The 15,543-nt window shown below is 36.7% G+C and overlaps 1 protein-coding gene across 4 annotated transcripts in view; it reads left to right on the top strand.

Moving 5' to 3' along the window:
• WT1 (WT1 transcription factor) overlaps positions 1-15,543 on the top strand; it is a 55,190-nt gene that overhangs the window by 29,215 nt on the left and 10,432 nt on the right. For all 4 annotated transcript variants that reach the window (XM_087878142.1, XM_034417171.3, XM_034417170.3 and 1 more), the window contains 2 exons: positions 12,454-12,556; positions 13,217-13,367. In XM_087878142.1, the coding sequence (XP_087734268.1) occupies positions 12,454-12,556; positions 13,217-13,367 (254 nt within the window). The remainder of the gene's footprint in view (positions 1-12,453; positions 12,557-13,216; positions 13,368-15,543) is intronic.

The following is a 15,543-nucleotide window of genomic DNA, read 5'->3' as shown; positions in this document are numbered from 1 at the left end:
TACAGAAATAGGGGAGGTGGGAACTGGAAGGTGCAGGCTGCCCAAAGGTTTATCTAAACTGGAAAGGTGTTAAGTAGCTCAGTCGGATTACAGTACAGCAGGAACACCCAGTGGTGGGATTCAAGTAATTTAACAACTGGTTCTCTGCCCTAATAATTTCTTCCAACAACCAGTTTGCCAAACTGCTCAGAAAGTTAACAACCGGTTCTCCCAAAGTGGTGCAAACTGGCTGAATCCCACCACTGGGAACACCCCTTTTTGCAACAGTCATGATGCTGCAGCTGATACCCTCAATATCCTTCCCAATTTTTGTGTTAATCTCCCCCTAAGATCTTTATTCTCTTTATACCATTCACATCCTTTTAATATATTGAATTCTCACCACTCTTATATCTTTGGCATATAGTTTCCCGTTCCCTCCCATTTTCCTCAGCTTCCTCCCTTTGATCTCTCCCATGTCCCTTCTAAAGGGAGTGGACTTCAGACAAATCATTATGTGTCCAGAAATGTTTCCTGTTACCTTGGAAGCAGGAAGTTCTTTTTGAGGAAGCTGCATGATAGGTGAAATATTTGAGGACAGTATGTGGGAGCTGTTCTGGATAGTATTCTTTCCTCTTTTATGAAGTTTGGACCAAATGGGAAGATGAAGGTCATTGCAAATATAATTGTAAGCAGAAAGATAATACCATTTTATTCTGGGCAGTGTATTGATATGGAGCAGATTTTTGAATAAAAGAAATGTGCAATTCCAAAAGGAATTTTAAATTATAATAAATCCATATTGGCAAATATATTGTAGAAATGATCCCCTTTTTTTAAAAAAAATACTTGGGGTCATATTATTAATATTTTTATGGCAATGTTTTGTTCACATTTTATAGTATTTATCTGCAGTAAGAGAAATCTTCCCAGTTATAAAAGTGTTTAGCAACTTTCATGACTCAACATCATAGAAGAGCTTTTTCTTAAGCTTGTTTCGAACAATTGGACTCCATGGTAAGATATGGGAGGTTTTATGGAGTTCCACTTGAACAAAGACTGGGCATTTGAGGCGCACCAGTCACTGAAGACATTGGATATATCCTCCTTGACTGCAAACTGTACTCTATAGAAAGGCCTGCTTACTTAGATTTTTATTTAAGAACTAAAAATACTGGGGCACCCAGGAGAAACAAGCATACTTTCTGCAGGAAATTAACCTGCATATCACTAGTAAGACTGCAGTTCTTTATTTCAAAGGTAATTTTGAACAGGACAGAATATTTAGATTAGATTGGGGTTATCTGAAGGGTAGCAATTTATTACCAGTATTGTTTTCTCATTTGTATTTTTGTATCAGTTTTTTATAGTTGATATGGTCAAATGACTTAATTAGTAAAGATTTATCTCCCCTTCCCTCCCCTCCCTTCCCTTCCCTTCCCTTCCCTTCCATTCCATTCTATTCTATTCTGTAATTTGGCTTTTTAAATTAGTTCAACATTAATGGGTAAAGTTATTATGTTGAAAATATTAGTTGAAGAGCAGAAAGTTCAACATAGTAATTTATGAAAATATGAAAATTCATTGGACCAAGATTCCAGTCCCAAGAGTTAGACTTCCTCCTATTGAAATCAAAGCATATGACTCTTTTCTTCATAAGTATTTCCACTGACTGTTGTCTCTTTCTGCAACCTCTGTTTTAAATGGCATGGTTTTAGTTTGCTTCTTCTGATACTGCTTGGTTGATTTGTTGTGATTCTTTTCAAGGACAGAAAAAATGCTTTAGAACAAACACAAATGGAATAATTGTTAGACATCCCTTAAAAATAAAAAAGAATTAGGAACAGTGGGCAAAAAAAACCAAAACACTTAATTCCATGGTTAGTTGTCCCCAGGCAATCAAGCAAGCAATGAGAAAAATCACTCATTCTCAACTTTCAGATGTTTGACTACAATTCCAGATATTTTGGAAACATAAGCAATATTGAGCTAAGCCATGATATAGATGTATACTCTTTGTAAGTATTTTAGGAGCATTCTTCTTCTGAAAGAAGGAGCATTTATTTATTTCCTCATTACAAGTTTGTAATGTAATCAACTGGACTTGTAGCAGTTCAAAACAGATATAAATTATAATAATACAATAACACATCCATAGTAAAAATACATAAAATTGATGATAAGTAAAACACTAAAATAAAATAACAGTAAGAAACATAAATCATCATCAGCACTACCAACAGAACAGAACAGAACAGAACAGAACAGAACAGAACAGAGCTGAAAGGGACATTGGAGGTCCATTAGTTTAGCCTCCTTCTCAAGCAGGAGAACCTATACCATTTCAGATAAGTGACTGTCTAGTGTCTTCTTAAAAACCTCCAGTGATGGAGTGCCCAGGATTTATGAAGGCAAGCTGTTCCACTGGTTGATTGTCCTCACTGTTAGGAAGTTAGTCCAGGTTGCTTCTCTCTTTGATTAGTTTCCAACCATTGTTTCTTGTCCTGCCCTCTGGTGTTTGAAGAATAATTTGACCCCCCTCTTCTTTGTGGCAGCCTCTCAAATACTGGAATACTTCTATCATGCCACTTCTAATTCTTCTTTTCTTTAGACTTTAGAATTGCTATAGGTATTCTGAAACAATTTGATGTAACAACTTTTGGAAAGCCAACAATAGCAGGGAGGAGAGAAGGCAGTTTGATGTAATTTAGGAGACAGGGCTTAGGGGTGGCCATTGAAAAGAAATGTCTGCAAGCCTCAGCCTTTAAGTTGCAGTAGTGAGGGATCAAAGGCAGTTTATTCTGTATCAGGCAATTCAATTCCAACTGAAAGAGGTGGATAGTTTGCCAACTCATATAGGGATTTATAAATAAAAACATGCAGTCTTAATTATACCCAGAAGCCAATAGAAACCCAGTGTAGGACCTGAAGCACCAGTGTAACATGCAAATGGTAACAAATGCCAGTCAACAATAGACTACTCAGATTGGTATTCAGAGACAGTTTCATGTACAGCATATTATAATACTGTAACCATAGGATGATAAAGATATGAACGACTGTTGCGATGAACATAATTGTACTAAACAATGACTTGTTCCCAAATTAACTTAAAGAGTTTTATGAAGTCATCCAATTGCAGCTTATTTGGGAAATCATTGTTAAGCCAACTATGGTTTTGGGCAATGTACATGTCCAATTATTTTTTGTTTATATAACTAAATTTTGATGGAGAAAAAAATGAAGACCAAGTGGTTGGCTGTTTCACAATGAATGGTTTGCTGGGAACCATGCAAGTCAAATTGTCTTTGTGCTAGATGTTGGCAAGTCTTTTGATATCCTTCATCCAATGTTTTTTTTTTTTTTGAGTTGTGACAGTGCCACTGGCATTTTTCAGGGGGTCAAAATCTGCAAAATGGTAAGTGGAACCATTTTGCTGTGCCACTTTCAGTCATGGCTTTGATAATAACACTGCATTGCGCCTCCCTCCCTCCTCCCTCTGTGCACATCCATGGACAATATAATGCTGCTGTTCATATATTCTTGCTATCTCTTACAGAGCAGATGCACTATGAGGATTTGATTTATTATCCTTTTAGAACAACTAATTAGGAAAAAAGTACTGATAGTTACATATAATCCCTGTATTAGTTCTGCAGGGTACTTAACATTTTTACATTAAGGGGAAATAATTATTTTTCAAAGATCTGTGTCTCTTGTATTAAATAAAAGAATTTAAAAGTAATGGAGAAAATAAATGGTATTCCAGCATCTGTAAATGCTGACCATTAGTGCTAATGACACCTGGGATGCCTAGATAGGAAAAAGGCAGAGAGAAGATTAAATCAAGATTAACTATCTTTGGAGAAGCAAATTTAAATATTTTGGCATATGCCAAGATTATAGAATCTATGAAAAATCAGGTGCTAGATATAATCTCATTGCCTATAATATATGCCAAAATAGTTATCTATCCTCTCTAGTGAAGAGAGTTATATTATACTTCAACTTCAGTTGTCATGATCACAAGCTAGTTTGCAAAGATATACATCTTTTAAAAGACATTGATGGACTGCTTATTAAAGATTCCCAGGAGTTTAGTATTTCAGATATTTGTCTTTATTTTTAAAGTAGTTTTTGAACATTTGAACATTAAAGTAGTTTTTGAACATAAAGGAACATCTTGCTTTATTCTGAAATATGCAGTTTATTTTTCCCTCTCCAGAATTGGTATCTTTTATATCCTTGCTCACTTTTTTCATATATGGTTCAATAAAGATATTCTCATACATAAATCATGTTTTAAAAGTCTTTTCCTACTTGTGCCCCACAGGGACATCTCTGTCTGCAAATGGCCTACAACATCGGTTGGAAGCAGAAAATATAGTTTTCACTATATTTTTGCTGCCATAATTTTTGCACACTTTATATATATCAAATGCCTCACGAGCCTCTCATAGACTGAAAGGCATCTTTTCTCAGACATTTGTTTTAAAAATGAACAGCAGTACAATTCTTATCAATTGTTGGGAAGGTAGATGGCCATTGGAACAATCCAATTTACAATGAAGAAATAAATACTTGTGATGCATGATGGAGAACCGAGTAATCACTAAGCAGACACCAGTTCTGTAAAAAGCCAACTATTCTGGATACTAAGCAATGTTTACAGTTCTCATTTAAATCAATTGCATCAAACCTCTGTTTTTGATAGAAATATATGTACAAATCCTTATTATTTATAATTTATTGAGCATATTATAGTAACTATGTACATTAAAAACAAAACAAAAACTCTTTCAAAACAGAAGATTTTTGGCCGGTGTCTTAAAATCTAATGGTAACTAAGCAACTTTCTCAGCAGTGGTCGAACAACTGAAAGCAATCTGTTATTCTTGGAGAAATTTCCCAGCCATCGATTGTTATTCATTATATTTCTCATAAACTACCATATTAATCAACTTCTCCCTTGTGCTGCCCATCAAAAGAAACTAGGAATAATAAAGATCCAGCTGCAAATATATTCATATGTTTTTATAAATGGAATTTCTATCCTTTATAAATGCATTTCTTAATTTTAAAAGTTTGGAAATACGATACATTACTTTTAATAACAGTAAAGTTTGAAAGCAAGCTATTCATAAAAATCTGGTGGAGTGGTTAAGGCATTAGGCTAGAAACTAGAAGACTCTGATTTCTGGTCCTGCTTAGGCATTAAATTTCTGGGGTTTTAAATTGAGCCAAATTATTTAATAATTTTAAATAATTTTAATTGATGTTTGTCTTGTGCTTTTAATAGGCTGTACACCGCCCTGAGTCCTTCGGGAGAAGGGTGGTATAGAAATAAAATTATTCTTATTCTTATTCTTATGAAGCCAGCTCGATGATCTTGGGCCAGACATTTTTTCTTAACCCTAAGAAGGAGGCAATGGGAAACTATTTCTGAAATCTTCCAAGAAAATGCAGGGGTTCATTCAGAGAGTGGGAAAAATATGAGGTAGAACGAGTATTTGGTAAGTTCACTAGCCTGAGTTATTTATAAAAGTAATAAAGGTGAGATTAAAGTGAATGAATGAATGAATGAATGAATGAATGAATGAATGAATGAAGCAAAGTTGTGCTGGTAGAAGAGAGGGAAAGCATGGCTTCCAGGGAACTTTATGTATTGTATTCTGTTTATATAAATCATTTTTGAAACACTTAGAAAGAATAAAAAAGGGAAATTGCTGCTCCATTAAGAAAATAGCAACCCAGCAGCCAAGATGAAATGGCCATAGGGCAATGGCCAGCCACTGAAGAGAGTGAGGTGTGCCAGATGTTGTGGCTAGTTGGAGCTGGGTATGTTACAAGACTGGAAGGAATCAGTAAACTAACTGCTTGGAAGGGCGCAAGTCGATTCAAGATGGAAAATAGTACTTTTGAAACAGAGTTTCAAAGCAAAAAAATTATTGCTTTTTCTAAATTGTCTTTCTGCTTCTATAGAAATTACACTTGCTGAGTATTGTGATGGGTATTCTGTTAGAACACAGGGTATCACCAAAACTATCAGTAAGTAGCACAGTGAAATATTCAATTTAATTGCAAGTCTGAATATAATTCAAGTTGAATCAAGGCACAGCTGAAGAGCTAGTAAGCCTAGAAGTAACAAGTGCTGCAGTAACAATGGTTTGCACCCTTAGATGCATGAAAAGAACTTTCCTCATACAATAACCATCTTCATCCCAGGGGTGGGTTCTACTTATCTTTACTACCGGTTTGGAACGGGATTGCATGCAAGCGATTGCTTTGCTTGCGCACGTGCCTTGCTTCTGTGGATGCGCAGAAGCTTCTGCACATGCACAGATCCCCGATGACGACATCAGGGGCAGTGGGCGGGGCCTCCTGCCGGTTTTATTACCGGTTCTTGCGAAGCAGTCCGAACCGGGGGCAACCCACCACTGCTTCATCCCCTCATTGTCCTTGGGGCCCTTGGTGTCCAGAACTGTCTGTGAGGATTAATGAAGGAATGGAATGAGGATGGAATGGGGATGTAGGTCTTCAACAGGAGAGAACAACCTGTATCAGCAGAAATGCCACCTCTTCATACAAAACTTTTGTATGTGTTTTTATTGTTTGGCTGTGCACCGCCCTGAGTCCTTCGGGAGTAGGGCGGTATAGAAATCTAATAAATAATAATAATAATAATAATAAAACAACATGGGTTAAGGGCCTTGGTGGTGCAGTGGACTAAAGTGCTGTTAAGTAGCACTTAGCTGCCAGCTGCCTGCAATTACTGCGAGTTCAAATCTCACCAGGCTCAAGGTTGACTCAGCCTTCCATCCTTCTGAGGTAGGTAAAATGAGGACCGGGATTGTGGGGGCAATAAGCTGACTTTGTATAAAAAAGAACACCGCTTAGGGGGGGCCGAAAGCCCTACTAAGCAGGTATATACCAAAGGATGAAGGCTATTGCTTAACGCATTGTAAGCCGCCCTAAGTCTCTGGAGAAGGGCGGAATATAAATCAAACCAATAAATAAATAAATAAATAAATTTAGTGTAATTCACATCAGTGGTGGGTTGCCCCCGGTTTGCACCAGTTCTATAGAACCGGTAGTAAAACCGGCGGGAGCTCCACCCACCGACCTGACGTCATGAAAACGCTTCTGTGCTTGCACAGAAGAGTGCGCGCGAGAGAGAGCGAAGGGAGTGCGCGCGTGCACCCCCGCTGCAAACCAGTAGTAAAGGTAAGTAGAACCCACCCCTGATTCACATGCTTAAAACTACCAAAAATTAATGGATATTCTGTAAGAGCATCCTAACCCTAAGTCTTTTAGGCAAAAGGATCATTGATCTTAACCAATGAGAATATTTCAAGAAATACTGTAAAAAAAATCATAACTCATTTTGATAATATAGCTGCTTTAATAGTTATATTTCTTTTAAAAAGATGATGGTTATTTTCAGTATTCCAATAAGAAATAAGAGCCTGTAGTACAGTGGACTAAAGCACTGTTATTAACAACTGCTGCTTGCAATTACTGCAAGTTCAAATCTCACCAGGCTCAAGGTTGACTCAGCCTTCCATCCTTTCAAAGGTAGGTGAAATGAGGCCCCAGATTGTGGGGACAATAAGCTGACTTTGTATAAATATACAAAAGTATGAAGGCTATTGCTTAACGCATTGTAAGTTGCCCTGAGTCTCCGGAGAAGGACGGCATATATATTAAAGCAAAAAAAAAAAAAAAAGAAAGAAAGAAATATCTTAAGTAAACTGGTAACATTAAACTCCTTTTCATTTGTTTCTAAACGAAAATGGCATTTTTCCTGTGCCTCACATTTTTTGGCTATTTCTATATGCAAGCATGCCAATTTCTTCTTTAAAATGCTATAGCTTAATGTAGGGTCTGTTCTATGTAAACTCTTCCCACCCCCACTTGAATTAAAACATTCAAGTCTGATTATGATGAATTGTTCTTTATTCATATTTCATGCTGATGTTTGCTAACTTGTCACCGTGTTCTTCAGAAATGCTTAGTGTAGCTTTATTAACTTGGGAATGTAGGCTATGAATCATATGAAATGTGCCAGTGTAACAAAATAACAGTGGTGTAATGAAGTAATTGAAAGTTTCATACTTTTCAGATCAGAAATTAATCTCTCAAGATTTTTTTAAAACCACACTAAAGTGATTCTTCAGAGCTGCTCTGTTTTTCATCAGACAATATATTCTGCTTTACCAGTCATATACACACTATATAACATTATGATTAATTAATAATTTTAATACCTTCTGCCTTGACTTGAAAGGTTTTTAAGGGATTTTCAGATAGCTAAATAGCCTTTATTTGACATTTTTCAGGTATTGTTTTTTGTTTCCTTGTTGTATATTCATTGATTGCTAGGACATGAAATATACATATATCTACCTTCCTTCCTTCCTTCCTTCCTTCCTTCCTTCCTTCCTTCCTTCCTTCCTTCCTTCCTTCCTTCCTCCCTCCCTCCCTCCCTCCCTCCCTCCCTCCCTCCCTTTCTTTCTTTCTTTCTTTCTTTCTTTCCATCTTTCTGTTCTCCTTTTCGAAAACTTTGACACTAAATAACAGAACTGGGAGCATGTTATGTTAGCATTATAAAACTAAATTGTTTAGGCACTTAATCAGTTACTTTAACCGTGACTCACACATATTTGAATGTACGAGCTGTTTAAATTGGGGATGCCGCTAAAAGTTTATTTAAGATGGAACACTTAGACTGATTTAGTGCAAATTGTTAATTGTTACTTTCACATAGAGGCATTGTTCAATTGTTACTTTTCAATGGAGAGTTTGGCTCTGGAAATTATTAAATCAACTGATATGTCTAAGACAAATTCAACTCCATAAATCTTATCCAGTTCTGTTTATCTGGAATAGACATCAGTGGTGGATTCTTCCTACCTTGTGAAGGATTATAAGGTCCCTATGTCATTGCCCTGCCCCTCATCCATGCAAGATTTAGACAGCTGTCTGGCTAATATTAAAGATAAAGATAATGGATAAAGATGTCCATTCTATTCCCTATAATAGAACTGATTTTAAACATGCTGTAGATAAAAATGTAAAAATAAAACAATTCTTCTTTGTTATTCGTGACCGTAAACAATAGAATTTGGGGTATATCAGAGTTTAATGCTTTGAGAAAATCTAAAGTTTCTCAGTTAAGGAAAAGTCACATAGTTTTAGTTAAAGAGGAGCTCTGTGTGACCAAAAACCATACGCTGAACCAATTTGACAAAGTTGGCTGAATAAAAGTTTAATTCTTCACCGAGTTCTGTAATGGAGCCAAACCCCATTTGAACCCAAATTTGATCTCATTTCGGGGTAAATAATTCTTATGCTGTACATATGCATGTATAAGCCCATCTGCGGATAAGCCAAACCCATTATTTAAAGTATATTTTGGCACTTAAAATTCTTGCCTTATCTGGGATTATATAAGGTAAATCATATGTAATTGAAAAGAGACTTTGACTTTTAGTTGAAGAAAAAAAGTGTACCTCAACTATTTGCAGTTCAATGTCATAGAAGAAAAATAAAAGACATATAGGTTTGGAAAGCAATTCCTGAGGGTATGACTATGCCAATGATACACTTCTACAGAGGCTAAATAGTAGTTCGCCTCAGATGGAAGTCCCAAAAGGTTCTTGATCCTTTTCTTGAGAACGTTTCACTTCTCAACCAAAAAGCTTCTTCAGTTCTCTGAACTTCTTAGAAATAGAAATAGAATAACAGAGTTGGAAGTGACCTTGGAGGTCTTCTAGTCCAACCCCCTGCTTAGGCAGGAAATTCTACACCTCTTCAGACAAATGGTTAGCCAACATCTTCTTAAAGACTTCCAGTGTTGGAGCATTCACAACTTCTGCAGGCAAGTTGTTCCACTTATTAATTGTTCTAACTGTCAGGAAATTTCTCCTTAGTTCTTCAGCTTCTTCAGTTCACTTCTCATCCACAAAGCTTCAAAAACATTTTACTTGAAATGTTCTCAACCAACCAACCAACCAACCAACCAAACAAACAAACAAACAACCCAAGAAAGTCCATTTACCTTTTGAAAAACACCTTTGGGACAACCATGACCTGAATGATCAAGAATCTCCATAGACTGTTAGAGGGTAAATAGCTTGGCATAGGGAAGTTAAGGCATAATGTTTTGCCTTGGGTACTATTACAAGAGAACTATTTTAGAATCTCATACAAAAACAGGTTTGCCCACAGGACTTCAATATTTCGGTATTCTATGGGATTTCAATATCCTTTTCAATTTCAATATCAATATCTAAGGATATTGAAACACTACTACATGTGTTATTTTACTATGGCATCCACAAGGACATCCACAACACTTATATTTTATCCTTGTTTTCTCTATGAGGAAAACTTTTATATGAGTATACTTTTTTCAGACTTCAAATCCCCTCTAATCCAAATTGTAGCAAAATACTAAGCAGCAGCAGGAATTAAAATGAAGCACAAATGAAGCAAAGTGTCCCATATAACCTTGAACTATGCCGTCCGTCTACGTTCCTTAGTACACGAGATTATCTACCATAACGTCCTACCTGTTAATGACTACTTTAACTTCAACTGCAATAACAAAACGGCTATCTATAGATACAAACTAAATGTTATCTGCTCTAATCTTGATTGCAGAAAATACGACTTCAGCAACAGAGTAGTAAATGTCTGGAACACTCTACCTGATCCTGTTGTTAGTTTATCTAACCCCCATACCTTTTACCTTAAACTGTGGACCTTACACGTTTTTTAAGAGGTCCCTAAGAGGGTGTGCATAAGCGCACCAGTGTGCCTACGGTCCCTGCCCTACTGTCCCCATTTATATGTACTCATTTTATGTGTGTATGGCTATGTTTTGCTTATTTATATCCATTTATTTGTGCCAATTTTCATGTGTCTATGTCCATATTGATACTTGTTTCCTTGTAGTTGTTGACAAATAATTAAATAAATAAAATAACTAAATAAATAGTTACAACTCTGTTTATCTGTTGTCCATCTTGATGTCTTCCAATGTTTTCTTTTATTTTACCATCTTCATTGATGTTTAAATTTCTGGACCTAGGCCAGCATAAATTGTTATAATGATCATGACTATTTGAAATTTGGGGAGCATTGCAGAACACACATTAATAATGTTAAAAAGATTTCTAGCCTTGGGGATTTAAAATTTCAAAAGTAAAATAAAATAGTTTGGTGTAGTTGTTGCCTTGCTGGAAGTAAAAGAGATCATTGATTTCTACAGGGAATAGTTTCCCCTTTGGCTAAAGGTTAAGCCACAATGCATCTTCTAAGATGATGTATGAATAAAATAGTTAGGACACTGATTTGTAATCCTATCCTGTGGGTACAAGTTCTGCTGTTCTTGTAAATGTCATCACTTTCTCTGTCCTATCTGCTTATATCTGAGTCATGAGGTGCTGACAAAAAAACACTGCACTTAATGTGAAACCTGAGGTATTTTGCTAATTCCAAAGATATTCGTAATTACCAACTTGGCATTTAGCTGATAAATAACCTGCACATATGCAGTATTACTTTTTGTGGCTCTACTATTTTAATCTATTATTTTTTTAAAAAATGTTTCAGTATTCAATTGTTAAAATATAGGTTACCGAAGTCATATTTTCATGGAAAAAATAAAGGACAAACCCGAAAAGGGGGCAAAGCTGAAAGAGATTCATAAAGATTTTTAAAAAAATCATTTATATCTATAAATTTGCCTAATGAATGAAAATTAAAAAACAAAAATAAAAAAAGTTACAAAAACATACACTCTAATAAAAATATCTAAAATATTTTAAAGACAGTTCAATGTCCACGCTTTTCATATTAATGTGAAAAATGGTGCATCAAGTGGTACCATTTATACAAAACAAGGAAAATGATCAAAATAAAAATGAATTTTTGAAAAATAAATAAAACTAAAGGACAGCTTTCTGAAATAAAGGACTGTGTTAAGCGTGAAAAATCAGGACATCCAAGCAGTTCAAATGAACATAAAGGTTTATTGCAAGCTTAAATGTTCTACAAGAATCTGAACTACTAATGGTCAAATTGACGGTGATAGATAAGAGTCAATGGAATCCAAGGTCGGTGGAACCTAGGCATCTTGTAAACCCAAAGGGACTCAAGACTGATGACACATTTGACCCCTCCCTTAGGCTCATCCTGGTCATCTCCTACAGACAGTACTTCATAATAAAGGACATATGGGCATTGTAAGTATAGGTGAACAAAATTTATCTTCTTTCTTTGCAGCCCAAGTTTTTAGCAAACTGTGGTATCTTTCTGCATAGGAAGTTTGAACTTTAAAACTATTGAAATGTTTTGAAACCGTTTTAGCATAAATGAAGAAATATTGCAAACTTTTGCAAACTCATTTTTCTAATGAGATTTATAATTAAGCTTAATTTCCAACCTTTGATCTCTTTTTATTTTCAGCCATGGAACAGGATATGAAAGTGATAATCACGCAGCCCCGATGTTATACAGCTGTGGGGCCCAGTACAGAATACATACCCATGGAGTTTTTAGAGGAATTCAAGTGAGTATATTAAGGAAAGTATATAATTTTGGACTGATTACCTAGCTGCTTTGATAATAGCAAGGTAACACTATATTTTCTTTTTATTAGAATATAGTGTTCACTATATAATAACTAAATGGAAAATATTTAAGTTATCTATTGCTGACAAATTCTAATTTGCCCCCTTTTGCTGAGAAATCTTCCAGATATATTGAGTTACAACCCCCCGTGATTGTCAAACCACATTGGATAAAAATCATGGTGGGGATTTATGGGTGTTGTTGTAATCCAATACTTGGAGGGCAGAAAATTAACGAGAAGGAAAAATGAAGGACCAAGCATTTTCCCTTGTGAAATGCTACTGAAGCCTTTTGGATTGTGGAAAACTGTGTTACAATTTCCTTTATGACATGTAACAAATAACAATGCCAGGATTTGATGCTACCTATATTTCGGGGAAACGTAAATGTCAGTAGGAAGTCTTGTTGCAGTATAGTAGGGATGGGGCTTTTTCCAATCTTGACATCTTTAAGACTTGTGGACTTCAACAACCAGAATTCCCCAGCTAGTCATCCTGGCTAGGGAAGTCTGGGAGTTGAAGTCCACAAGTTGCCAAGGTTGGACACCCCTGCACTACAGTTTTTACAGTTCTCAGTCCTCCTCTTTATGCCATTATAGGATATGCGGCGGATGTCTGGAGTGCCTCCAACAATTGTTAGATCAGCAAGCGACACAAATGAAAAGCGACCTTTCATGTGCGTCTATCCCGGCTGTAACAAACGATACTTTAAACTGTCTCATTTGCAGATGCACGGTAGAAAGCACACTGGTAAGTATCTTCATGGAGTGCAAAACTGCCTCAAAATAGTTGCCTCATCCAGTATCTAACAGCTCTTCCTATGGTAATGGAAGCCTTTTGTGGCCTTTCTAGGCCCAAGCATTCTGGGAGCCTTTTGCAGTAGAATTGTCAACCTATTACTTCAGTGGCATCATGTACTCATGAAAATGTGGGGCATGCAGCTCTTTCCACAAGAAGATACAGGGATAAGTGCAGGGGTGAAATGCTCCCGGTTCGGACCGGATCACCCGATCCAGTAGCGATGTTGGCGGGTGGTTCAGAGAACCGGTAGCAAAAATCCCTGCCCACCTCCCATGCCCAGCTGAGCCGCATGATCATCAGAGGCTTTTTTTTTACTTTTAAAAACATTTTTTCTACAACCTCTTTGGCAGAAAAAATGCTTTTAAAAATAAATAAAAAAGCCTCTGATGATCGCACGGCTCAGCTCGGTTTGTCAAAGGCTTTAAAAAAAAACAAACCTTTTTTTCTTTTAAATGCCTCTAATGATCAGGCAACTCAGCTTGGATCATCAGAGGCATTTAAAACAACAAAAAGGTTTTTTTTCTTTTAAATGCCTCTGACGATCCAAGCTGAGTTGCTTGATCAGCAGAGGCATTTAAAAGAAAAAAAGTCTCTGCCAATCAGGCAACTTAGCTGGGATCGTCAGAGCCTTTTGAACGCATTTTTTTACAACCTCTTCGCCGAAGAGGTTGTAGAAAAAATGGTTTTAAAAGTAAAAAGAAAAAAAATAGCCACGCCCACCCAGTCACATTACACCCCCCCTAAGCCACACCCACAGAACCGGTAGTAACAAATTTTAGATTTCACCACTGGATAAGAGTATATAGGTAGTCCTTGGCTTACAACAATTTGTTTAGTGACAAATTCAAAGTTACAATGGCACTGAAAAAAGTGATTTGTGACCATTTTTCTCATGACCGTTGCAACACCCCCCCCCCATGGTCACAGGATCAAAATTTGGATGCTTGGCAACTGGCATGTATTTATGACAGTTGCAGTGTCCTCAGTCATGTGATTACCCTTTGCGACCTTATGATGTATGAAGTCAATGGGAAAGCCGGATTCACTTAATAACCATGTTTCTACTATAGTAACTTAACCACTGCAGCGATTCAGTTAACAACTGTGGCAAGAAAGGTTGTAAAACGGGGCAAAACCAGAGGTGGGCATCACATACTGTAACAACCGGTTCGCCCAGCACTGTAAATGCACATGTGCGCCATCCGTGCATGCATGTGACATCACAAAATAAGGCAATTCGCTCACGAGTGCCATCTACATATGCATGCGGTATCAAAAAGCCTTGGTAGTACAGTGGTCTAAAGCACCCTGTTATTAACATCAGCTGCCTGCAATTACTGCAGGTTCGAATCTTACCAGGCTCAAGGTTGACTCAGCCTTCCATCCTTTCTAAGGTAGATAAATTGAGGACCCAGTTGTGGGGGCAATAAGCTGACTTTGTATAAATATACAAAAGTATGAAGGCTATTGCTTAGCGCATTGTAAGCCGCCCTGAGTCTCCGGAGAAGGGCGGCATATAAATCAAATTAAAAAAAACAACAACCAAAACACAGCGATGAAGGACGAGGTTGCTCCGCCCACCCACAGTTCGCAATTACTGGTTTGCCCGAATCGGTCCAAACCAGCAACAGCCCACCACTGGGCAAAATTCACTTAGCAACTGTTTTGCTTAGCAATGGAAATTTGGGGCTCAGTTGTAGTTGCAATTTGAGGACTACCTGTAATTTCACATTTGAACGTTACAAAAAGATGTGACACCCGTTTTAAATCCTAACTTTACAGATTGCAGTGAAGTGAACTATAATTCACAGAAGTGTGCATCATAATACATCCTCTAGTCTTTTGGATACCTCAGGATTTTTTTTGTTAAGGGATTTGTGTATCATTCTAAATGAGTGGGGTTCTAATAGTGTAGGTTCTTAAAATGTAGCTTCAAATTTTATAGGGTAGAGAAATGGAGCAGCTGAATAGCAATTAATTTTAAAAAAAGAGAAGAAAAAGGAGTGAGTCATAAGATTTTCCTTATAAAACAACTGATTCATTACACTTCCTGAAAATTGTTATTTTGCATAGTGTTACTATCTGTGGAACTCTGATGCACAAAGCTGGAATTTGTATCAGTGCT

The sequence above is a fragment of the Pantherophis guttatus genome, chromosome 1, assembly GCF_059756535.1.
Source record: "Pantherophis guttatus breed Tessera chromosome 1, ASM5975653v1, whole genome shotgun sequence".
NCBI classification, from domain to species: Eukaryota; Metazoa; Chordata; class Lepidosauria; order Squamata; family Colubridae; genus Pantherophis; species Pantherophis guttatus.
Note: the sequence above shows the minus strand (reverse complement) of the source record. Positions and strands in the feature narration are given on the sequence as shown.